General features: G+C 39.4%; 1 protein-coding gene across 3 annotated transcripts; it reads left to right on the top strand.

Annotated features, from left to right (window-relative positions):
- Nucleotides 1–591: 591 nt before the first annotated feature.
- LOC121708918 (galectin-9-like) lies at nucleotides 592–25,337 on the top strand. 3 transcript variants are annotated; one of them, XM_042091881.1, is made up of 10 exons: nucleotides 592–802; nucleotides 17,522–17,610; nucleotides 20,407–20,599; nucleotides 20,728–20,847; nucleotides 21,390–21,476; nucleotides 21,719–21,796; nucleotides 21,961–21,993; nucleotides 22,503–22,591; nucleotides 24,257–24,413; nucleotides 25,043–25,337. In XM_042091881.1, the coding sequence occupies exons 1-10, from the start codon at nucleotides 776–778 to the stop codon at nucleotides 25,187–25,189; spliced, it is 1,020 nt and encodes a 339-aa protein (XP_041947815.1). In that variant the 5' UTR covers nucleotides 592–775; the 3' UTR covers nucleotides 25,190–25,337. The 3 variants fall into 3 exon arrangements, with proteins under 3 accessions (XP_041947815.1, XP_041947812.1, XP_041947814.1); XM_042091878.1 differs by having other exon boundaries at nucleotides 597–802; nucleotides 21,716–21,796; XM_042091880.1 differs by lacking the exon at nucleotides 592–802 and adding an exon at nucleotides 9,309–9,451 and having other exon boundaries at nucleotides 21,716–21,796.
- Nucleotides 25,338–26,955: the final 1,618 nt, after the last annotated feature.

Here is a 26,955-nt window from a genome sequence, read left to right as displayed (position 1 = left end):
GGGCCCAGGTCGAGAGCTGTGACGCAGGACGTTCCCTGATTGGCTAGTCAGTAGGCGATGCAATGTGTTGATTGGCTCTGCAGAAACTGTCAAGACAGTGCCAAAATTTGCTGATTGGCTCTTCAGAAACGACGACAAAACACTGCCAAAATTTGTGTCTGTAAAAATGTTTTGTAGCTTCGTAGATCCAGTTTGCACACGAAAGATAGATGTCGCACTTCTCCCATGCCTGTAGCTATAAAGCTGTTCCACACACATTCAAACTAAATCCCTGTGGACAAATGTTTTCACAAGTGCACAACATATTTCTACAGGTACGCATTTTTTTTGCACACAGACAAATGAATTCCACGGTTAGGCCTACAAAACGGTTCTACACTTGTGCAAATCATATTTTCGAAGACAAAACTCTATTACACATGTGAATATCTTTTCAGGGACACACAATATTTATGGCGTTGTTCTGATTCCATAGTCCTAAGCCATTCTACCATAAAAGTGTCCACTCCTCAAAGACAGGTGTTAGATGTGCTGTTTGGATCTGTTTATCGGATAACAACCTATCGAATCGATGCCAGAAATGGGAGTGATGTGGCCACGGTCCCAATGTAGTGCCAACATGGTAAACCGGGAAATCGAAACTTAACTTCGTTGGAGCTGTTTGACAGGGTGTAGTAGCCTAGTCTACGTTTCATGATTCACAGCTTCTCTGCTCTTTATGAAGTCCGCTCTGCTCTGCGAATCCAGTGTTAAAATAACGACTGAACTTTGAAGAATGCATCAGCAATCTTACCACAGTCCGGTGAGTAACCTACATAACTTGAATACGAAGTTAAGTGGGGAAAACAAATCTAATTGTTTGAATACGACTATTAAAGTATTGCATAGAATCGACTTAGCCTACTTTGCTATTCGTTTGATCCATGTTAAACATGACTTGACCCTGTGCAAAATGCGTAAAGATAGAAAATAGGCCTAACCAATCATTTGCACCATTATGTCAAGTAAAGCACAGCATCTGTGCACAGCATCTGCACCATATGTCTAAGGTTGTCAATGTCGAGCCAAATTAAACGTGATTGTATGGCACAAAATCATGTTGCCTGTAAGCCTATCGAAATGTAGTAAATTGTAAAAGTAAATTGTCCGTAGTCGAGCCTTACCCAGATAGCAGACGGGCATTGAAACTATGTAGAATCAACATTACATTGTCAACCATAAATCATTGAATCAATGTCGGATTTCGATGTTGATTTAACATCAGTTTGCACCCTCAGTTAATATTGAAACAATGTTGATTTATTAACTATAGACCAGCGGAATTTCAATTGTATTTCAATTAAAATAAATATTGAAACAATGTTGAAATTACAACCAAACTAAAGATCAATGCGATTTCAATGGTATTTCAATTCATATTAAACCGCAGTAAACCACTATAAATCTGGCAAAATATTGGGAAATTCATACCCTGCTTTATCTACAGCCAGGATACATTTGGCTAGGCCTAAGTACAGTATGTCTGGTTTAGGCTACACAAGCCCACTACTGGACCGACGACCCCCCCCCCCCCCCACACACACACACACACACACACACAAGCCCACCGATACCAAAATCCCCCCCTGATTCCCCCCCATAAATAACAAACACACAGTATCATGCTGTAGCAACACTTCATAAACTGAACCCAAACATTTAGATTTGGACCTATAGGTTATTATATAATCAGTATCGTAATTTCTGTCAACTATGACGATCTCCATGCATGTTCAGTAGCCTATATTTTTCATTTAGTCAAGCAGTGACATGTGGTTTAATCAGTGTTGGGCAAGTTACTTCAAAATCGTAATATAATATGTATTACTTATTCAAAGTAATTCATTACATTATAATATTACTGTCACTAATGTCAATTGTAAGGCATTACACTACTATTGTATTACTTTTAAGTTACTTTTACCAAAATATCTGGAAATATGGATTTGGAATTCTAAATGCAGTTTATTATGCTCAATGCAGCTCATTGCACTTCTAATGGAGGGTGATGTGGTACAACATAATGACTGAGCTAGGCTTAAGGCTACAGTAGAATGCAATAGGTGCAGTGATGGCTCATGATGCAATACAAGGAACAATCATAGCCAGAATTTTGTTAAAAGAAGACAAAAGGTCAAAGTCTGGTCAATTGTGATAGAAATGCTGTAACTTTAGGCTTAGGCCTACTCATTAAAATCAACAGAGAGCCCACTACCTGTATATTGTAACCCAAAACTTAAAGACATGTCAAGATAGGCTACACAGTGCAGCTACTGGCCATTTTTGTGCCCTAACTGGTGAAATACAGTATTAACCTAAGTATGTCATTATATGGCCAACTATAAAGATGTAATCTGCCTGTTCCCAGGGATGGGTAGTATTTCTGAAACATGTAATATGTGTTTCAAATGCAAAATAGTAATTTTGTAATTTTAAAAATACTGCAAAATACTATATGTGAAAAACACAAAAAAAGTAGATACTACAGACAGGTGTAATGAATAATTGGTAATTAGGCAACAATGGTTTATGTTTATCGCAATAAGCTAATGTGAGAACAGCTGTGTTCAACAACACTTACAGCTTTTCAGTGACGGCTATTGCTGAAGCATCAGCTCTGGTCTGAAGCACTGGTGTGAAGTGGTACGCAAGTAAAGTTGACCTGTGCAAGTTCACATAAGGACACTGACAAAGGCAACCCTGTCCCATTGTCTCCATGCCAATCTTTAACAGAAAAATGTCAGATATCTCAACCACAATGACATCAATATATGGTAAGGTGTTGAGTGTACCCAGATAGGTCAGTCACTTAGGCCTACCATATATCGTCACAGGTGACAAGCTAATCATCGCAGAGTGTTGTGCTAATGCTGGGAACAGGCAGGGATGGGCAAAAATACATCAGAATGTATTTCTAAATAAAATACCTAATACCCTCATTTTTAATGTATCAAAATAAACTACAAAATACAGTAGGCCTAACCATATTACGTATGTATCAAAATAAAATACTGTATTTTTGTATTTAGAAAATACTCAAAATACTTTTTTCAAGGAAGTATGGAAGCACTGCAAAAAAAGCTTTTTTTTATCCCAAACATTTAGCCTATTAAAACTATATAGTAAAAAACAATACAATTTGGCCCCTGTCGTATACCATATGCAAGTTCATGTAGTGTGATCAAAATTAAGAATAATTCAAGAATTTACATTTACATTTAGTCATCTAGCTGATGCTTATCCAAATGACTGACAGAGCTTTCAATTAACCACATTATAATCAATAGGCCAAAATCATAATTGTGTATCTGTGCCAAAATTCGTAATTCAAGTCCAGTGCAGAACTGAATAAGAAAATCATACGGCTATGTATCTTGAAGTTCCAGTATGTGAGAGACTTGACGTGCCTTAATATCTCCAACCTCAAGTATGCAGCTAATAAGGAAATAGAATTGTTATTTAATTAAACAAGGTGAACTTCTCCCCACTGTGGAATGCAGAAAAGGATGCTACAAGGAAGGGAATTCAAACACACTCAACACCTTACCATCTATTGATGTCATTGTGGTTGAGATATCTGACATTTTTCTGTTAAAGATTGGCATGGAGACAATGGGACATGGTTGCCTTTGTCAGTGTCCTTATGTGAACTTGCACAGGTCAACTTGCTCATCTTTACTTGCGTACCACTTCACACCAGTGCTTCAGACCAGGGCTGATGCTTCAGCAATAGCCGTCACTGAAAATCTGTAAGTGTTGTTGAACACAGCTGTTCTCACATTAGCTGATTGCGATAAACATAAACCATTGTTGCCTAATTACCAATTATTCATTACACCTGTCTGTAGTATCTACTTTTTTTGTGTTTTTCACATTTAGTATTTTGCAGTATTTTTAAAATACAAAAATACACACCAATAAAGTATTTTGATACAAAATACAGAGCCATTTCCTTCAACCCAATAAAATACAAATGACAAAATACTATTTTGCATTTGAAACACATATTACATGTTTCAGAAATACTACCCATCCCTGGGAACAGGCAGATTACATCTTTATAGTTGGCCATATGATGACATACTTAGGTTAATACTGTATTTCATCAGTTAGGGCACCAAAATGGCCAGTAGCTGCACTGTGTAGCCTATCTTGTATGTCTTTAAGTTTTGGGTTACAATATACAGGTAATATTATAATGTAATGAATTACTTTGAATAAGTAATACATAATATATTACGATTTTTAAGTAACTTGCCCAACACTGATTAAACCACATGTCACTGTTTGACTAAATGAAAAATATAGGCTACTGAACATGCATGGAGATCGTCATAGTTGACAGAAATTACGATTTGTGCCAACATGTTGTAGAAACACAACCACAGCCTTTAGGCCTATTTGGTGCAAATCTTCTACATTGGTTGTAGTCAGCGATTCACATTAACTGTAGGCTATCACCACAAGTGTATACTAAACGTTTTTGCCCAAGTTTGTGTGCCGTCATCACATTTTGCAAAATTAGGCTACCTTCGTTACTAACCTACCAGTTTCTACCTGCTTAGAGTCCACATCAACATACCTGGGCAAACTTGTTTTACACTTTTATGTCATCACATCACCAAAAGTATTGGTTTTACCAAAATGTATTTTGATATAAAATATGTAGCCATTTTCTTCAACCCAATGAAATACAAAGAGCAAAATACTATTTTGTATTTGAAATTTGCCCATCCATGACCGGGGTAAACCAGTAACCTCGCTGCGTGGTATACTCCCCTGGTCTTCAATTTTTTTATCCAAAGAGTATCTTAGTTTTGCACACTGCATGCACCCTCTTAGCTCATTAAACATCCTTTTAATAAAACTGATAACAGCTATTAATATGACATGTAATAATAATTTAATAATGATTTTCATCATTCAGATTTTTCCTAATGTATGATCAGCAGTTACCTTTTCTACATTAACATAATTTAACCCTTGTGTTTCTCTCTCTATGTTTCGTCCTTTATTTTTCTGTCTCCCTGTCCTGCTCTCTCTCTCTCTCTCTCTTTGTGTGTGTGGTCTGCATCTGTTTTCCTAACACAGGTTGTAGCTGTTGATACGAAATCTTAAGTAATGCAAAACAACTAAAGCCTGGGTCTGCCTTGCATGCATCCTGAAATCCTTAACTTTCGGATTAAAAGACTAAATAAATGAATAAACTAAAGCAAAGCCAAGCGTTGACTCTGCCTGATACAGATTCTGCTTCCACTAATCCAAGACTGATCTTCCTCCTCCTCCTCCTCCTCGTCTTTTCCGTCGGTATTCCTCTGTGGGCGGGAGCGGAGAATCTCTCACAGGAAGGGGAGGAGCTTAACGGACTGCACATTTCCTGCTTCTGACCCATCTAAAACTCTTGCCTTTATGTGTTTTTGTTTCCCTTTCTGTTTATTTTCTTTCTTGGAAGAAATGAGTCTGTGGTTCTCCTCTCTGGCTTGTGGTGTGCTTAGTGAAATGGACGTGTGTGATATTGGTGTGATGGCAACTCAACCCCCCACCCCACACACACACACACACACCCTCACACCCTCACCCACGCTGCTGTGACGTGTTTCTTGCTGACAAAACTGGGGACTGGTGTTGGACTTTCATTAAAAAATAAATAAAAAAAGAAAAAAATAAACACAGCCAGTCACCATGGTACTGCCGGACCCGCCAGTGACTGTCCACCAATGGATTTTCCAGTGGTGCATCTGTGGTGTCTCTTGTCTATGCCTGAAGCGGCATATCCAATCACTCTCTCTCTTCCTCTATCCCTCTCTCTTTCTATCCCTTTATTGGGACAGAAAGCTCTGTTCCTTCTCCTCCCATGTTTTGTATATCAGGTGCCAGAGCTTCAGAACCTGGGCGCTTCAATTTACAGATGAAAAGACAGCTCTCTCATGTCTGTTTGTTTATTTGTTTGTTTTGTTGCTGTTGTTGTTGTTGTTGTTGTGGTGGTGGTGTCCCATGTACTGTGTGTTTCACCAGTGTTTGCGTGGACTCACAGTGGACAGTGAACCATAGGAACAGCTGCACTAGCTTTCAATGGATGCCAACGTGAGACAATTAAGTCCTGACAGTGGACTACAGTGACGGAAACCATGGAAACCATATCACAGATGGACACACAGAATGTCAATGCGCTGTCGCTCTCCTGCAATTTCATATGGCCCACTAACAAGTGTGACGCTGAGGATGCGAACCAACCAACTAATAAACAAGCTAACAAACAAACAAGCCAAAGGGAGAAGCATAAGTCTTCTCGAATCTTTGAGTGATTTTAGACTTAACACTATGTAGTTTATGCGTTCCGAGTAGAGTTCCTTTGCACCACTGGGGGAAAAAAGAGAACTGCAGCAGCAATCTAGCATGTTAGTGTCTCCTTATTAGTTTTGATAAACATTACCTCTGGTGTGCGCCTGTATGTCTGTGTTTTGTGTTCTCATTTGCCGGTGTGCATGTACTGTAATGTGTGTGTGTGTGTGTGTGTATGTGTGTGTGTGAGTGTGGGTGAGTGAGTGAGTGAGTATATTGTGTCTGAAAATGTAGGTGTTATTTCTGTGAACGACTGAAGTCATTCTGGTATGAAAAAACATAGGTGACGTGTAATATACACACATAAATAACTACTCACTGTACAGCTAATACACATGCTGTAATTATTGTAATATTTGTACATTTTATATATATTGTACATCATAACATTTTTGAATAGGTACGGCTCCCCTGTTCCAAATGTACATAAATCTTTATATTTTTTCATGTATAAAATGCTGTAAGAAATAAATTGTACATTTTTTAGAATGGGTCAATACATGTTATGTCATGTAAAATTCATATTTTTGTATTGCATGTGGCTGCCATTCTGTACACACGTTCTGTTTTCATCTTTGAGAGATAATAAACAATGCTTGTCATGTGAGGATGCCTGAGCCTAATTTCTTTCTGTCTTACTTTCCTTCTGTATTCAGTGATTGATTGATTGGTTGATTTTCCTGTGTAGTAATACAGTAACATTACATTACAACTATGATATTCGGTAGACTCTGAGGAAGGATAGGCCTACAGATGGGTGGAGAAGTATAAATATGCTGATTGAAGGTGTTAATTTGTTGTACTGTGGCCTATATTCTTTGAAAACTGGGAGTTTGAATATTTCTCTGTGATAATGATGAAACTAATCACTTTGAGCATTATCAAGGTTTTTGCACTATATTTTTTGTATTGATCTGCACTCATAATAAGGCTATGACTTAGCATCTCATAATTTTGACTTTTATATCTCATAATCAAGACTTTTTTTTCCATCAAGTGACGGAAACGCGCTTCCATATAATATCCTAAGCCAGCGGTTCCCAAACTATTTTCCCCCTCGTACCACCACCTACACCTTTCCTCGCGTAGGCTAGGCCAGTGTTTTTCAACCACTGTGCCGGGGCACACTAGTGTGCCATGAGAGATCATCAGGTGTGCTGCAGAAAATTACCCAAATGTCACTCACTGGTCCAGAAAAGCAACTGTTGCATCAAAGAATTTATAACCACATGCTCTCATTGATTGTATGATTGCACTATTTGTGGTATGCAGGCATTGTACAACGAGGGCCCCATATCCAGTACACAGAATCATCACATATCCAGTTCATAACAACAATTAAATTAGATATATGAAACAGAGGGCGCTTGTTTTATTGAGCAGGTCTTGCATAGAAGCCATAATAAGGCCATATCTACGACGGACTATTAGGGACAAAAATATTTTTCCCCTGGCGAGATTAAACTCGACATGTTGACTTTAAAGTCGCCATGTCGACATTAAACATTTCGAGAATAAAGTTGAAATATCATATCTACTTTAATCTCGACATGCCGACATTAAACTCGAAATACAGTTTAAACATTTCCTACAGTTTAAGCTATGTAGCCTACACTAACACACAATATGTGGCATGAATAATAGGCCTACTTCAAATAGGTGTTATTTCAGATAGATTGCTAGATTGTAGATATTTGGATAGATTGCGTCTTCTGTTAACTCATTGCCGTCATCGTGAAGCGCTGTATCTCGCGGTTATACCATGCACTATTATATAGCTAGAATAATACATGTTTCCAATGATATAATGTTTCTATAGTAGGCTACAAAATGTTATTTCACTCTGTTTTACGTGGGTAAGGCCACCGCACATCCAAATAACTGCCCTTCACAGGCCGTCATTCTCCATAACATGGAACTCATTTTTCTAAAACTGCTTTTCCATGTCTCCCCTGCATAGGAGGCTATAACACAGATATGTATAAGTATATAGATTCATCACAAGTAAACACAATAAAGAATGGGAACGTAAATTGGATTATGTATTCTAAGTTGTAATTCCTCTGTATGTCCTGTTGGTGACCTCAGTGAGAAGTACTGTTAAGACGCTCTTAGCCGGTAACGAGTAGCCTACTCTGGAGCACTTGTAGATCTACGAGTTTTTTCACGATGCTCTTAAGCTACGATGGTTTCGGGAAACAGTCGCCAAATCTTAAGACGTTCGTAAGAAGGACTTTACTACGCTCTTAGGCTTAAGATGCTTTCGGGGAAGTGGGCCCAGGTCGAGAGCTGTGACGCAGGACGTTCCCTGATTGGCTAGTCAGTAGGCGATGCAATGTGTTGATTGGCTCTGCAGAAACTGTCAAGACAGTGCCACAATTTGCTGATTGGCTCTTCAGAAACGACGAGAAAACACTGCCAAAATTTGTGTCTGTAAAAATGTTTTGTAGCTTCGTAGATCCAGTTTGCACACGAAAGATAGATGTCGCACTTCTCCCATGCCTGTAGCTATAAAGCTGTTCCACACACATTCAAACTAAATCCCTGTGGACAAATGTTTTCACAAGTGCACAACATATTTCTACAGGTACGCATTTTTTTTGCACACAGACAAATGAATTCCACGGTTAGGCCTACAAAACGGTTCTACACTTGTGCAAATCATATTTTCGAAGACAAAACTCTATTACACATGTGAATATCTTTTCAGGGACACACAATATTTATGGCGTTGTTCTGATTCCATAGTCCTAAGCCATTCTACCATAAAAGTGTCCACTCCTCAAAGACAGGTGTTAGATGTGCTGTTTGGATCTGTTTATCGGATAACAACCTATCGAATCGATGCCAGAAATGGGAGTGATGTGGCCACGGTCCCAATGTAGTGCCAACATGGTAAACCGGGAAATCGAAACTTAACTTCGTTGGAGCTGTTTGACAGGGTGTAGTAGCCTAGTCTACGTTTCATGATTCACAGCTTCTCTGCTCTTTCTGAAGTCCGCTCTGCTCTGCGAATCCACTGTTAACGACTGAACTTTGAAGAATGCATCAGCAATCTTACCACAGTCCGGTGAGTAACCTACATAATTTGAATACGAAGTTAAGTGGGGAAAACAAATCTAATTGTTTGAATACGACTATTAAAGTATTGCATAGAATCGACTTAGCCTACTTTGCTATTCGTTTGATCCATGTTAAACATGACTTGACCCTGTGCAAAATGCGTAAAGATAGAAAATAGGCCTAACCAATCATTTGCACCATTATGTCAAGTAAAGCACAGCATCTGTGCACAGCATCTGCACCATATGTCTAAGGTTGTCAATGTCGAGCCAAATTAAACGTGATTGTATGGCACAAAATCATGTTGCCTGTAAGCCTATCGAAATGTGGTAAATTGTAAAAGTAAATTGTCCGTAGTCGAGCCTTACCCAGATAGCAGACGGGCATTGAAACTATGTAGAATCAACATTACATTGTCAACCATAAATCATTGAATCAATGTCGGATTTCGATGTTGATTTAACATCAGTTTGCACCCTCAGTTAATATTGAAACAATGTTGATTTATTAACTATAGACCAGCGGAATTTCAATTGTATTTCAATTAAAATAAATATTGAAACAATGTTGAAATTACAACCAAACTAAAGATCAATGCGATTTCAATGGTATTTCAATTCATATTAAACCGCAGTAAACCACTATAAATCTGGCAAAATATTGGGAAATTCATACCCTGCTTTATCTACAGCCAGGATACATTTGGCTAGGCCTAGGTATGTCTGGTTTAGGCTACACAAGCTTGCATAAATAACCATTGACAACTTGTTATCAGTTTGAAAAGCAAGTGCATTTATTCACTCTTCTTCATTTATAAATTCCTGTGTGCTGTGCTTCCCTGCCATCTATTCAGTAGGCCTACGGTTGCAGTCAGCCTGACCATCCAGTTGAGTGAAGCGGCACCTAACAGAAATAGAAGAAAGATATACAGTGTTAGATAAATATGTTAAACTGAAGGCTACTTACAAGTGAAACTTTAGAATAATCATATTCCGTCTATGTACATCGTAGCCTAACTTACAAACTCATTCATGCTTGAGCAGGGTCGGACTGGGAACAAAATTCGGCCCTGGCAATTTCCTCCTGGACTGGCCCACTACTGGACCGACGACCCCCCCCCCCCCCTCACACACACACACACACACAAGCCCACCGATACCAAAATCCCCCCCTGATTCCCCCCCATAAATAACAAACACACAGTATCATGCTGTAGCAACACTTCATAAACTGAACCCAAACATTTAGATTTGGACCTATAGGTTATTATATAATCAGTATCGTAATTTCTGTCAACTATGACGATCTCCATGCATGTTCAGTAGCCTATATTTTTCATTTAGTCAAGCAGTGACATGTGGTTTAATCAGTGTTGGGCAAGTTACTTCAAAATCGTAATATAATATGTATTACTTATTCAAAGTAATTCATTACATTATAATATTACTGTCACTAATGTCAATTGTAAGGCATTACACTACTATTGTATTACTTTTAAGTTACTTTTACCAAAATATCTGGAAATATGGATTTGGAATTCTAAATGCAGTTTATTATGCTCAATGCAGCTCATTGCACTTCTAATGGAGGGTGATGTGGTACAACATAATGACTGAGCTAGGCTTAAGGCTACAGTAGAATGCAATAGGTGCAGTGATGGCTCATGATGCAATACAAGGAACAATCATAGCCAGAATTTTGTTAAAAGAAGACAAAAGGTCAAAGTCTGGTCAATTGTGATAGAAATGCTGTAACTTTAGGCTTAGGCCTACTCATTAAAATCAACAGAGAGCCCACTACCTGTATATTGTAACCCAAAACTTAAAGACATGTCAAGATAGGCTACACAGTGCAGCTACTGGCCATTTTTGTGCCCTAACTGGTGAAATACAGTATTAACCTAAGTATGTCATTATATGGCCAACTATAAAGATGTAATCTGCCTGTTCCCAGGGATGGGTAGTATTTCTGAAACATGTAATATGTGTTTCAAATGCAAAATAGTAATTTTGTCATTTAAAAAATACTGCAAAATACTATATGTGAAAAACACAAAAAAAGTAGATACTACAGACAGGTGTAATGAATAATTGGTAATTAGGCAACAATGGTTTATGTTTATCGCAATAAGCTAATGTGAGAACAGCTGTGTTCAACAACACTTACAGCTTTTCAGTGACGGCTATTGCTGAAGCATCAGCTCTGGTCTGAAGCACTGGTGTGAAGTGGTACGCAAGTAAAGTTGACCTGTGCAAGTTCACATAAGGACACTGACAAAGGCAACCCTGTCCCATTGTCTCCATGCCAATCTTTAACAGAAAAATGTCAGATATCTCAACCACAATGACATCAATATATGGTAAGGTGTTGAGTGTACCCAGATAGGTCAGTCACTTAGGCCTACCATATATCGTCACTAGGGTTGGGCACCGAAACACGGTTCTAATATGGCACCGGTGCCGACGCAAACGGTAGTAACTGCATCGAATAACAACGTGGATTTCGGTGCCCCATTTCGGTGCTTAAATCGCGTTGTTTTTTTTAATTAATTTTTTTATAGGAGGCACCACTGCATGCCATGCGTCATCTCTAACGTCTTGCTCTGATAGCAACACACCCAGATAGGCTACAGTTAGCTAACAAACACTGGATGTATAAACCAGAGGGGTGCATCACATAGGCGAGTGGACAGTATTTGACAGCTTGCATGAGCCCATATCACGAGCTTCTGTCAAAATCTAGCATATTGGGCCTAACTACACACAAGCAAAAGGCTATGAAACAACATCAACAGTATACCTTACACAATATCCTTGCTAATGCGCTAACTGTCATTTATTTGAAATGTTCGGCAAAGTTGTAAGGTGAAATAGTTGGAGTTTTCACATTGTATTCTAAACAACATAATGGCATGATATTGATCTTTCTTGTGCATATAGCATCACAATGAATATGAAGATCATGTTAAAAGTTAGCTGGCAAAAACATAAATATGTAGGTTACATACCTGATGTCACTGAGCTGTCAAAGAGGCTACTGGAACCATCTCCGAGATTCTCCGTATGTTATCGCTAATTAACTCAGCTGGTGTTAGCGCATAGCCATAGTTGCTGTTGAAATGCCTAGGCCTACTAGCGCTGGGAATCTAAACACTTCAACACCGACATAATGTAGCCTTACATGTTCAAAACTATTGTGTGTTATGGGGGAAGACATGAAATTTCTTTAAGCATTTGGGAACACACTGAAATGAATTAACTGGAAAGCAGTCTTTGTTAGATTAGCTTGCTTGCAAATGCCATTGTCCATGACCTGTCAGTTCTATGGCAAGCGGTTTTAACATACCTTATGGCAAACCGCCTACACTGGGTAAACTTCAAAGCAGAGCTTACCATTGTGTGCATCCATGGCAAGCTGTTTTAACATTTAAATGTATTATGCGTAGGAGCAATGAGATATTGATAGTAAATTGAATATAACAGTTCAATTTCATGTTCAAATTTGTCTTATCAATACAAAAAAGCAATTCATGCTTTAGACCATTTTAATTTAAAAACAAAGTACCGGTTCAGGCACCGTTTCGGCACCGGAACCGTTTTAAAAGTATCGATTTAGCACCGGTATCGGATAAAACCCAAACGATACCCAACCCTAATCGTCACAGGTGACAAGCTAATCATCGCAAAGTGTTGTGCTAATGCTGGGAACAGGCAGGGATGGGCAAAAATACATCAGAATGTATTTCTAAATAAAATACCTAATACCCTCATTTTTAATGTATCAAAATAAACTACAAAATACAGTAGGCCTAACCATATTACGTATGTATCAAAATAAAATACTGTATTTTTGTATTTAGAAAATACTCAAAATACTTTTTTCAAGGAAGTATGGAAGCACTGCAAAAAAAGCTTTTTTTTATCCCAAACATTTAGCCTATTAAAACTATATAGTAAAAAACAATACAATTTGGCCCCTGTCGTATACCATATGCAAGTTCATGTAGTGTGATCAAAATTAAGAATAATTCAAGAATTTACATTTACATTTAGTCATCTAGCTGATGCTTATCCAAATGACTGACAGAGCTTTCAATTAACCACATTATAATCAATAGGCCAAAATCATAATTGTGTATCTGTGCCATAATTCGTAATTCAAGTCCAGTGCAGAACTGAATAAGAAAATCATACGGCTATGTATCTTGAAGTTCCAGTATGTGAGAGACTTGACGTGCCTTAATATCTCCAACCTCAAGTATGCAGCTAATAAGGAAATAGAATTGTTATTTAATTAAACAAGGTGAACTTCTCCCCACTGTGGAATGCAGAAAAGGATGCTACAAGGAAGGGAATTCAAACACACTCAACACCTTACCATCTATTGATGTCATTGTGGTTGAGATATCTGACATTTTTCTGTTAAAGATTGGCATGGAGACAATGGGACATGGTTGCCTTTGTCAGTGTCCTTATGTGAACTTGCACAGGTCAACTTGCTCATCTTTACTTGCGTACCACTTCACACCAGTGCTTCAGACCAGAGCTGATGCTTCAGCAATAGCCGTCACTGAAAATCTGTAAGTGTTGTTGAACACAGCTGTTCTCACATTAGCTGATTGCGATAAACATAAACCATTGTTGCCTAATTACCAATTATTCATTACACCTGTCTGTAGTATCTACTTTTTTTGTGTTTTTCACATTTAGTATTTTGCAGTATTTTTAAAATACAAAAATACACACCAATAAAGTATTTTGATACAAAATACAGAGCCATTTCCTTCAACCCAATAAAATACAAATGACAAAATACTATTTTGCATTTGAAACACATATTACATGTTTCAGAAATACTACCCATCCCTGGGAACAGGCAGATTACATCTTTATAGTTGGCCATATGATGACATACTTAGGTTAATACTGTATTTCATCAGTTAGGGCACCAAAATGGCCAGTAGCTGCACTGTGTAGCCTATCTTGTATGTCTTTAAGTTTTGGGTTACAATATACAGGTAATATTATAATGTAATGAATTACTTTGAATAAGTAATACATAATATATTACGATTTTTAAGTAACTTGCCCAACACTGATTAAACCACATGTCACTGTTTGACTAAATGAAAAATATAGGCTACTGAACATGCATGGAGATCGTCATAGTTGACAGAAATTACGATTTGTGCCAACATGTTGTAGAAACACAACCACAGCCTTTAGGCCTATTTGGTGCAAATCTTCTACATTGGTTGTAGTCAGCGATTCACATTAACTGTAGGCTATCACCACAAGTGTATACTAAACGTTTTTGCCCAAGTTTGTGTGCCGTCATCACATTTTGCAAAATTAGGCTACCTTCGTTACTAACCTACCAGTTGATACTTTTTACGTGCATCGAGATTGATTGTGCATCTAATGTAACACTCGGTGGAGAGACTTCCACTTTCCAAGTTCCACTTTCATTGTCGTTGTGAGCTAAAAGGCTACTATATGGGAAATACTTTGAAGTTCCTTTTGAGTCCAAACATGAATAGGTTTTCTTTAACCTGTGCTACACTTTTCCACCAAGTTGTGCGAAAATTGTAGGTACCCGGAGATTTTTTTATGTTGACAGACAAACCGCACTACAGTAGCCTACATGGTGCAGTAAATGGAAGCTCTTCGTAGCGCGTGCAACTTACGTCTATGAAAACAATATATTTATGGAATAAAATTAGACAACTCTGATTGCTGTTTACGGTTAAACTGCGATGATGTGAACACCAGCCAGCGGAGGGCACTTATATAGCCTAGGCTACCATGCATGGACGCGTAGGCTATATTTCCCCACAAACCAAGCGGCTGCTTGGACAAATCCACTTGAGGGGTGGGGCAGGGGGCGCGATCGTAACACACACTGAACCTGTCATGAAGAGGCCAAAATGAGGCCATCCTTAAAAATATTTTCGTTTGCCGTAACCCGACCGACCCTGTCAATTTAGAACCGACCCAAATATTTATTTTTTTCCCCTTTTAGTCCGACCGACTTGCCGGTTGTAAACTTGCGTTAATACCGACCGATTGTTTTTTTTACTCTAAACAACCAATACAAACGCAATAAAATAATATTTCTTTTAGTAGGCCCAAGTATTGTGAATATAAATTGCCTACATGCAAACGTGGCTCACTTAAAAAAAACCTGTGGCGTCATCTCTACACCATTGGTTTTACGCATGTCACACTATGGCCTACGCTTCGTTTCATTCACACAAACTGATAACGCTTTTACTTGGCACGAAGTTCTGGAAGAACTGTGGCCAGATCTTTTCTCATCCCTTCTCCCCCTAGTCTAACAGTGACCGTGTCGGAGTATTGAAATTGGTTGTGGTCTATTCAGCATTTCTCAAAATATGGGTCCGCAACATGGAGACTGCTGGTCCGCGGAGTCGTGGAGTGAAATTAGGATCATATGAGCATTCATTCAATGCGCGTCTGCGCGAGAGTAACTGAAACTAATCGATAACGTTGGTATCAAAGCTCCGCTTCAACCTGTTGGAAGGCTATTTATTTATTTAACGAAACTTAATAGAACGACGTTGTTTTTTAGAACTTCCTTAGAAACAGAGCAGAGACTGTATAATACACTGTATAGCATTGAGTATTGTATAGTCAAATTTCAATATAACGTGGCCAAGAGCTATTGTAGCCTTCTTTCTGGGTACATGTAGATGAGCCTTATGACCCAAAAGTCTGCCATGACCGGGCCTCAGGTCAAAGAAGTTTGAGAAAGGCTGGTCTATATAACCTGCATCAGAATGAGGTTTGCAGTGGTGCGCCTGAAGGCACGGGTTGAAGACCCAGTCAGTTACGTCACGATATGCACATTTGTGTAAATTCATTCCTACGTAATCACCATGACCAAAATTGTACTTTTTTTTTTACTTTGAATCTTGAAAAAAAAAAATATTGACCTACCTACCGACCCATTTTTAATTTTTTTGGGCTGTTACTGCAAACAAAAATATTTTTAAGGATGGCCTGATTGACCTGTCACCCCCCAATCCAAATGGATGCAACTGCATTTATAGGCTAAGCCTAGGTCTACATGACGGGCCGCAAATAGGCTAAATAACTTAAAAAATAATTTAAAAAAAACAATCCCGGAGGTCACCGGCCCACATATGGACCGGCCCACCGGGCATTTGCCCGGTTGTACAGATTACCAGTCCGAGCCTGTGCTTGAGTCAACTTAGGCTAGCTAGCTGGTAAGTAATGGTTCACGTTAGCCAGCAGCACATCATCTTCAGCCTATCATTTTGACAGTAAAAGTTTAAACTCAACAAACATGTAAATCATATGAATATAATAAACTCTAACTTACTGACAACTAACGTTAAGGAAGGCCTAATTATAAATCAGACTGCCGAGTAACGTTAACGTTAACATAACATTATGATGAACTGCTAACGTTAACGTAAAACATTAATTTGACCAGCAACGATAACGTAGCTAGCCTAAGTTGACTCAAGCATGAATGAGTTTGTAAGTTAGACAGTAGGCTACGATGTACATAGACTGTAAACATGCCCGAATTTAATGTAGTACAATTTCACATTGAAACATTATCGTTAGATAAATAAATGCTTGCTTACCATTAAGGTGGAGCGGCGAACTTGACAGAGAGCTGAACACGGTTGGTCTGACTGAACCGTTGCTCAAAATGATCTCCCGCCTGACAGTTCAAACGTCGTCGCGCGGTCAACTAAAAATCCACTACTTTTCAATCACCACGTCAAAATTTCCCAGTAAACCATACATCCATGACTTTTCAATATCTTTTACTGAACTATGTATCGATGCTCTATCGATTATGGCAATATAAACTATAAACCAATGTTGTTTCGATGTCTCTCTATCTATGCTCATGCACTGTCGGGGTTTTGTCAGGATTGTAATGCTGATTCAATGTCTATTTACCATTGAGATTTCAATCTCAACCAAAATGATGATTTGGATGGAAAATCAACATCATATCAATGTCACCTTGCTATCTGGGTAGTTTGAAGCTGTGACAGTCGATTCTTCCTCCCCAGAGACTACCATTTACTGGTGCAATCAAGGGTGGTCTTCGTGAAGGAAAGACCATCACTGTCACTGGAAGAGTGCTTCCCGGTGCGGAAAGGTAATATTATAACTGTATTATGTCATAGGATGTACCCGACAAACACAGGACCTTATTGACGTCCGCAGCAAGTTATCGTTTGGTTATTGCGTGACGTCCGGTGCAGGACTTTCTGGGGACGTCACCGTCAGGTCCCTCGGATGACATTTGCATTTGGTCATTTCAAATACCTCCTAATGATCCGACAATAACGTTATACCGGGGACATTGGGGGGACGTTTGTTTATTCACACATGGCAGCGGAGTTGAGAGCACTGCAGGACGGAGACATCACATCCATGCACGACTTCACGTTACAAGTCTGGGGATGACTAAAGTATCTATCTATTTATAGTCTCTAGCAGTAGCTGCATTAGCCTACCGTAGTCTAAGGCAACATACAGTTTATGAAGCGTCTATGAGCAAAGTAGAACCATATGTCTACTTTGCTCATAGACGCACAACTTCATAAACTGGGAAAAGGGTTGTTAAACTCAAAATGTATGTGCTACATAATTACATAATTCAGCATTCGAACCCCGACCAGTAGGCGTGGCTGAAGTGCCCCTGAGCAAGGCACCATAACCCCTCACTGCTCCTCGAGTACCGCTGTTGATGCAGGCGGCTCACTGCGCAGGGATTAGTGTGTGCTTCCCCTCACTGTGTGTACACTGTGTGCTGTGTGTGTTGAACACTAATTCACGAATTGGGATAAATGCAGAGACCAAATTTCCCTCACGGGATCAAAAGAGTATATATACTTACACTTATACTTTTGAGCTGTCACTAGCAGAAAATGAGTCTGGGTTTTGGTCAGTGCTGATTATAGTAGGCCTAAGGGGTCAAGGTGTAGCCTATGTTTGTGCTGGATTTTACAACGGCATCGAACGCGATTCAGCCAATTGTTTTAGAAGAGTTTCTGGCAATGTAGGCGGCTACAGATAAAATGCGTCGCAGCAACCACGGAACAGACACGCAACGCACACGCCAACTCGCGGTTGTGCCCCCCCGGCTCTGGTCGTGCCTAACAACGCCCCTTAGCTGTTCTAAAATCAGATTTCGGCCTCTCGGGGATTATTGCTTAAATCTGCACCTGAGACGTGGTGAAACTGCAGAACTGGTATCAAAATATGCAACTATCAAGCGCATCATTGTGCATGTTGGAGCAAATGACATTTACAAAGAACAGCTGTATGTCAAAGAAGATTTCAAGGAACTTTTCTCTGCCCTATATGAGCTTGGAATACAAATTTTCATCAGTGGCCCACTCCCAGCAGAGGGAAGCTTTGTATTTACCAGACTATTCCGTTTAAACACCTGGCTCACAAAAACATGCTTTTCAGTTGGGATGAATTTTATTGACAATTTTAACCTTTTCTGGAATCGCAGGGAATATTTCAGACCGGATAGCACAGAGGTGAGTTGGACTGGGACCGAGATCTTAACTGAAAACTATCACCTCTCTCTCCTGCACCAAAACATTTTTTCTGCCAACCTTGAGCCGAGCCTCTGATAAGCGCTCAGTAGCCATACAAACGCTGGGTGCTGCTGAAATGACTCAAAGTCAGTCACTGGCGTCAAACTCTTTGGAATCTCAGCAAACAAGGATGCAATGAGCATGAGGAGATAGCACCTATCAAAGCTGCTGAGAGGCTATCAGAAAGGAAGAGTCATGTTGTAACACCAGTACCAATACCCCTCCCCACCTCCATCGACTCCCTGCCACCACAAAGACACAACAACATGGAATACACTACTGGAATACCTGCTGAAAGCGAAACATATGCAACAAACTCCCCAGGACCTCAGCAGGCAGATGGAGACTCTGAACCAATATTCAACTCCATCTTCCTTGATTTCCAATCACCACCTACACCCAATCACGTCTCCACCCAATCAAACTCCCCAGGCCACCCAAACCCCCCATATCTCTCATCACCATCCCCACCCCAGCACCCCACCACCCACTCAAACGCCCCAGGATCCCCTGTATACCCATCCCCACCCAACACCCCCCCACACACTCAAACTCCCCAGGATCCCCTGTATATTTGCATTGAGTTTGACTGTCTTATTATATCAGGGGATCTAAACTTGAATGTGGATAATCCTGAAAACAATTATGCCAAGGAATTAATTGCACTAATCGATACTTTCTCCCTAACACAGCATGTACATTTGCCAACACACTCTCTCAGGCATACCCTCGACCTTGTTATCACAAAGGGTCTCAAATGTCTCTACAGCTGTCTCTACAGCTCTCTTTGAGCAAGCACTTTCACAGACGTCAAGTCAACTGTCAGACTCGGTAGAAGACTTATTTGATCACTTTAATGCAAAAATGGCAAACATTATGGATGACATTGCTCCATTACAATTCAAGAAAATTAAGGACAAACAGAAAGCACCATGGAAGCAAAATCCAGCGGTTAAACTCCTAAAAAGAGATTGTAGGAAGACCGAAAGAAAATGGCATTAATACAAACTTCAGATCCATTATGAAATCCATAAAGAGATGCTCCGCACATATAACTCTTTTGTTTATGTAAAGCACATTGAATGACCTCTGTGTATGAAATGCGCTATATAAATAAACTTGACTTGACTTTTGACGCTGTGTGCACACTCTTTTGACATGCGCCGAAACGGACAGGTAATGTAGCTGACACGCAGCTGCCACGTTTGCGGTCTAAATGAGGCCTTATAGTGATAGCGCACAGCACATCCTATATTCTTGAGATTCTTGTTCTAGACAGACATTTAGGATAACATGTAGAATGATTGCATTTAATTTTGTGTTATTTCATGTCCATACAGATTTCAGGTGGACTTTATGTGCGGCTCAGACAGAGCCCTCCACTTCAACCCACGATATGGCAGATCAAGTTACATTGTGTGTAACACCTTGCAAGGATCGAACTGGGGTAGTGAGGAACGCAAAACACCATCACCAATTGCCCTCGGGGCTAACTTCACCCTGATATTCTTGGTCAACCACGACTCCTATTCGGTTCGGTTTGAATATAAAATTGTCTCTTCAAAATGCACACATTTTTCAACTTGTTCTAATTTTAACAAACTCCTGCATCATTTATTCAATAGTGTTATTCAATAGTGTTTCTCCATCCATTCAACCAGATTGTTGTGAACGGTGCCCATTTCATGGAGTACAAGCACCGCATCTCTGCCACCAGGGTCCAAAGCATCTTCATTGATGGAGGAGTGGAGATATATTCAATTGCCTTCCAGAATCCTGCAGTAAGCATTTTGATTAATAGGAATAGGAACTCCAAGGCTGACATCTTAATGACCACTGACCACTATAGAAGTCTTAAGAGATCAGTGATGAAGTCCAAACTTTTCTCACCTGTTGTTCCTCGTCGGTGGAACGAGCCGTCAGTGCCTACTAGAGCAAGGCCATCCCTCTCCATCTTTAGAAAACTCCTGAAGACCCAGCTCTTCAGAGAATATCTCCTTGTAGCACTACTTACAACTAGCCTTGCTAATTCAAGCACTTATCACCTGACTAGAACTGACACTTGACTGTATAAAAACAGCACTCACTGGTGCACTTGTTCTTATTGTACTCTACCTTTTAAATGGTTTCAAATTGTTTTTAAAAAGCTTTTGTTTACCATGTTGTAACTGTTTACCATGTTGTAAGTCGCTTTGGTTAAAATGTGTCAGCCAAATGTAATGCAATGTAATGATTACAGTATTGACATGCTATGGTGCCACAGCAGGCAACTTGGTGCGTCCAAAGTCATGTAGGCCTGTCTTTTTTTTGTACTCCACTTCAGGGTCCTACTTGTCAGAGTCCTTTTCAGAGTCCCTCTAATCCTGCTCAGTATACAGTGTTTCAAGTCACTCAAAGTCATCCAAAGTCTGTGAGTGTTTGTCACCGTATCTTGTTTACTGTCACTACTATAAACACCAAATCAATGTTCCTTGTTCATGTACCTTGTCTGTATGAACCTATGTGAAAACTGTAAGGTGTCTTTGAGTGTCTTGAAAAGCGCTATACAAATTAAATGCATTATTATTATTATTATTATTATTATTATTAATAATGTGTAATCTGTAAATGATCCTTTCACATAACCAATGACCTCATTTATTCTTTTAGCAGCAGAGCCGCAGGGGAAGAAATAAACCACACTTCTTCCAAGAAGCTGCTGCTGTTGCCCATGCAGCCTCCTTCCAAATGGTGGGTGGACGGTGGGGGATACATACAAGAGAGTTTGAGAACTGTTTATTATTGTCTCTGCGGTACTGGATATTTTTGCACAAAAGCTGTGTATCACATCAAGCCTCATAGTTCCATTGTCCAAAAGTGAAATACAACATGATGTCTTTTTTCCATCTTGACAGGCTCCACCACCATACAGCCCTCCCCAGGCTTACGTAAGAGCTCATTTTAATGTTGACATTTTCGTTGATCATTAGACCCTTTGATATGTTACCTTTATAATGTATCCACATTTGTTAACCTGAAACCTTCTAGGAACAGCTGATGTCAAAAGTAGAACGCATGGAAATTCCATGAAAGGGTCTATACTCGATAACTCTTACACTGGTCTGAACCATCAATTCACTAATTACTAAGCATTCAGAAGAGTCAGGAACTTTTTGATGTTTTTCATACAAGACTAAATTCTATATAGGTACTGTCACTGAACCAGTACTACAAAATAAAGATTTAAACAAAACCAGCAGTGAAAAAAATTAGATACATATTTATTTTTTTAATGTTTTGATATATATGAAAATATATCAGGTTATATAAATAGTTTTGATAAATGATTAGACAAGGTAGGTCATAGTCCAAATGCCATGCCCTTATTGCTCCATGCTTGTCTGTGAAAGGGGAGAACATCTATTGCAACATTTACATATTTACAAATTTTACACAGACTGTACCATACAAGACTGTTATTCAAGGCGGATTATATCCTGGTAAAAACATCACCATTCAGGGTGTCCCAAACCAACAAGCTGACAGGTACAGTGTGTACTTTGCTAGTTAAACATTTTATTACTGGGTAATATTCGCCATGTTATGCAAAAGGTTTTTGTGAGAACTCTGCCAAGTATTGTGGTAGAGCTCACTGAGATGTCCTAGTTTGCATTAGGGATGTGACGGTAAACGGTATATTATTGAACCGAAGGATACGCCCCCTACGGTTCAATGCGCAGACGTGAACCGCGATAAGTCGGTACATCTGCCATTTATAATTTGCAAACATTTATCATTGCACCACAAACTGCACACATGTTACACATTCACAAGATACCTCCAGAGAACCAGTGCATTGGCCCTATCACCTCTGCAACCAATCAGCCCTTCCCTGCTAATGAAGCAAAGCGCTGATAGATTGATGCGCTCTGTATGCAAATGAGTTCGAAAAACATTAGAACACAGCTGCTTGTTACAAATGGCGTTTACAAACGGAAGTTCGGGAGGAGCGTGACGGAATTTGCCACGGCTCCTTATTCAATCAGTCAGGGTACTTATTCGCAGTCTACCTGCCGAAGTTGCAGCATCGGTGTTACTCCGCTCGCAACACACCACCTCCCCTTATGCCTCCCGTCTTCCATAGTTAAAGAATAAGGGGGTTTATGGCGGAATCCTGCCCGACTCCTGCCTGCACAGTCGACTCCGGCACGATTCCGCGAAGCCCTGCAGGACAATCGCCAGAGACCTCGCCAAACATGCTCTTTTATTATGCTTTTATGGATTATGCTTTCAGGAATTCAGGAATGTGAACTAGTGATAGCAAGGCAGAGAAACAAATTTTGAAGTCAAGTCAACTTTATTTATATAGCACATTTAACACAACAGAATTGACCCAAAGTGCTTCACATATAAAAACAAAACAATAACAGTAATAATAATAATTATAAAATGAAAACAATAACTAGACAATAAGAGGGAGGGGTGTGTGGTATATTAAAAGCTTGGTAATATCAAGCAGTGCAAGGATATGTTTGAAGTATTAGGGTTACAGTCATTGGTCAAGTATTAAGTAAAGTAACAGTCCAGACTGGGGGAAGGAGGGAGGGGTTGTGCAAATGGGCTAATATAGCCATAATGTAGACATATTAATATAAAAACTATAGCATTGCAAGGGTAGCAGCGCATATGGGATAAAGTTTAGTAGAAAATAGGAGAGACACAAATCCACAGTCAAGATAAGAGGTTTGAGAGGTTTGAAGTAATAGGGTAACAGCCATTGGTCAAGTATGAAGTTAGGCCTCAGTCCAGACTAGAGGAAGGCTGGGAAGGTTATGAAATGTCATAGGCCTAGTCAGTTATAGGCTATTCAATGATCAGTTATAATGTCCACTCCCCACACATTTAGGCAGCAACGTAACTTTTGAATTCTATGAAACATCACAGTGAGAGAAATTTTAAATAGATTGACACAGACACCACAGCTCTTTTCACTGATAGTTGCACGAAGCAATTGAAAACTATCCTATAGTTAAAAACTATACTAGGCCTAGTCAGTCAGGCATTTCTAGCTACAGGCATTTCATGCTATAGGCAAAATATAGTTAATTGTTTAAATCTGTGTGTGCGTGTGTATATACGTATATATTACAAAAATATATAGAAAGCCAGGGTCAGGGTGATTAAACTAAACTCCACACGATCTCATTCCAGGTTCTGCATCAACCTGCAGTTTAACTCGGGCATAGCCCTCCACTTCAACCCCAGGTTCAAAGAAAACACAGTGGTGCGCAATAGTCACCTGAATAATAAGTGGGGACCTGAGGAGAGGTCCGGGGGGATGCCTTTCCACTGCGGACAGCCATTCACGGTAGGTACAGTATCTGGTCATGCCTGTTCATGGAACCAGAAACTTAGCTGAAATATGCATCATTAGGGCTTCAACAATTCATTGATTAATCAATTAGTTTTAAACTATTAAGTTAATTGGAAAATATGTTGGTATTCAGTAAATCGGGGTGAATAATGTTTAAGGAAACTAAGCTGAAATATTCATCATTAGGGCTGCAACAATTCATTGATTAGTGTTGATTACTATTCAAGTAATCTGCAACTATTTTAAACCAAAAATTTAAAAAAGTAACATTGAAAGAAAAAGGGCATTTTAGGACGTCATCTTGGGCTTTGGGTAATGCTGATTTTCTCTGATATTTGATAGACCAAACAAGTAATCGATTAATCAAAAAACTAATGCAAGGACAGTGAATTTGTTGTACATCGCTATACTGTCATATCAATTTGTTGTCATTCATTTGAAGGGTCCAATGGGAGAAAGAGAATTGTTTGGAAACTAAGCTGATGTTGGATGTTGGAAAATGTGGATTTTCAAAACTGATAAAAAAAAGGGAAAAGCATGGAATTTAATATAACATTCTAATTTTGTGATAATTAAAATTGAAGTGGTCAGTCGGAGTAATGAAATGTCTGTCTTCATTACAGGTGATGTTTGTGTGCGACACCCAGTGTTACAGGATAATTGTCAATGGCATCCAGATGTTCACCTACAACCACCGGCACTTCAGCCACGAGCAGACGGACATTGTGGAGATCTCTGGGGACGTGAGCTTGTCCTCTGTGCAAGTTTGATGTCTATGCTGAACCGCAGCATCTTCAAAATGTTTGTGTTGTGTTGAGTCCCACACATAATTAGCAGCAATTGTAATTACAGTTTCTTCTCACATAGCCTAGTTCTGCTAGGGCATATATGATGGAAATAAATGTGAATGACAATTGATTGATTGAGTGATTATCTATAATTTTCTTGTCAATCCCTAATTATTTCACTCTACACACTGGATGTCAAAGCAGTAGCCTAGTATTATAAATAGAGAATGTACTCGGTAGTCTGTGTTTTCTTGCATTCTTTCTTTGTTTTTAAACAAAGATATAAGACATGACAATGACTCCCAAATTCGATCTACAGTCTTTAAAGTACAGTAAGATGAGAATGATACCTCTGAAGCCTGCAAATGTGTAAATCGTGTCAGTCTGAATGGAATGCCATTTGTGGGTAAATGTAAATGGCCTCTAGGGGGCAGTGTATACTTATTTGTAACAGAGCTAGACGGAGCTTCGGCTTTGTAACGAACATGCCAGTAACCTTGGTAGGCCAACAATACATTTTTGTGCATTTGAATACACAAGGCAGAACATTCGAAATGAACACATCAACAGAGAGTTTCATGTGGCCATTGTCACATATTTCAACACTAAAGAATGAACATTTCCTACTTGCATATGGACAATAATAAAATAATTTGCTAATCTTACTACTACTACTACTTACTACCCCTGAAGAGATCTAGTGCAGAAAGCATCTGATGTGTCAGTGTTCATGGCCCAGTTGGTTTGCAAAAGATGGCAGCCACATCATTTCCAAGGACTGTCAATGGAATGTAACAGATCCTCTCAGCCAGATAACGGACCCCCCCCCCCCCCAAAAAAAGTCACGTGCGCTGTCTTTTCTCTCTCTTGCGCAAACAAAATGTGTGTTCCAAATAGTGCGTAATTCTGCTTCATAAAGTTGAACAAATGCATGTGGTTATTTTACAGATATAAATAGCCTACTGTCATGCAGTTTATGGGCTACAGTGCACAGTTGGGAAGTTATGGTAGGCCAACTTGGAGTGAATATATACACACAGGGGAGATTCTTTCTTGTAGCTGAGCAGAGTTGGGTGTGTAACGCGTCAGTAATCACACTACAGTTCCTAATAGTGTGTGAGCAAAGAGGCCCCTTTCCATTACGAGTCTTCGCGGTAAAACCTAGGTGGCGGGAACTTGTCCAGGAACCTGCTCTCACGCGGTCCTCCTCTCAGTCCTTGTGTTTCCATTACAATTGAATGACCCTGGTCAAACTCGCCAGCCTCTGGAAGTTTGTTACAAGACATATGCATATGCAGCTTTTACTTCACGATCGCGACACTAATTAGCAGCTGCAGCAAATACTCTCCCCACACTAGCCTAATACCTTTGCTAAAGCTTTATTATCATGTACTTACATGCAGAGACAGTAACCTAAATATTCTGACTTACTACCTAAATGAGTCTATCCTCCTCAGAGGTGAAAAATAAACATTTTTGAATCAGCTAAACCTATTTTACGCAAATAGGCATACGCTACCTTCAAATAGTGAATTTAAGTCCAGTTTAACCAATTATAAAGCCTATTTTAACGGAAATGTGTTCATTCAGCGTAGGCTCTCAACTCTATCAGTTTTTTTGTAAAGTGTGTATAGTCTTCCACTCACACCTCGTTCAGGCTATGCACAGGCGGGTAGGCTGGGTGTAGGCTGAAGCCTTCCCAAGGAATATGGGGAGTATATGGCCTGGCATATGTGTATTATGAACAC

The sequence above is a fragment of the Alosa sapidissima genome, chromosome 5 (assembly GCF_018492685.1).
Source record: "Alosa sapidissima isolate fAloSap1 chromosome 5, fAloSap1.pri, whole genome shotgun sequence".
NCBI lineage: Eukaryota > Metazoa > Chordata > Actinopteri > Clupeiformes > Clupeidae > Alosa > Alosa sapidissima.
The sequence above is the reverse complement of the archived record's forward strand: the minus strand, read 5'-3'. Positions and strand labels throughout refer to the sequence as shown.

What these genes read in the sequence shown, in the direction of transcription:
- LOC121708918 (XM_042091878.1), top strand. Translation starts at nt 776, where the DNA reads ATGCATCAGCAATCTTACCACAGTCCG. An exon ending in TCAACCACGACTCCTATTCG is followed by an intron (nt 20,600 to 20,727) that starts GTTCGGTTTGAA and finishes CCATTCAACCAG; the next exon opens with ATTGTTGTGAACGGTGCCCA. An exon ending in ATGCAGCCTCCTTCCAAATG is followed by an intron (nt 21,797 to 21,960) that starts GTGGGTGGACGG and finishes CCATCTTGACAG; the next exon opens with GCTCCACCACCATACAGCCC.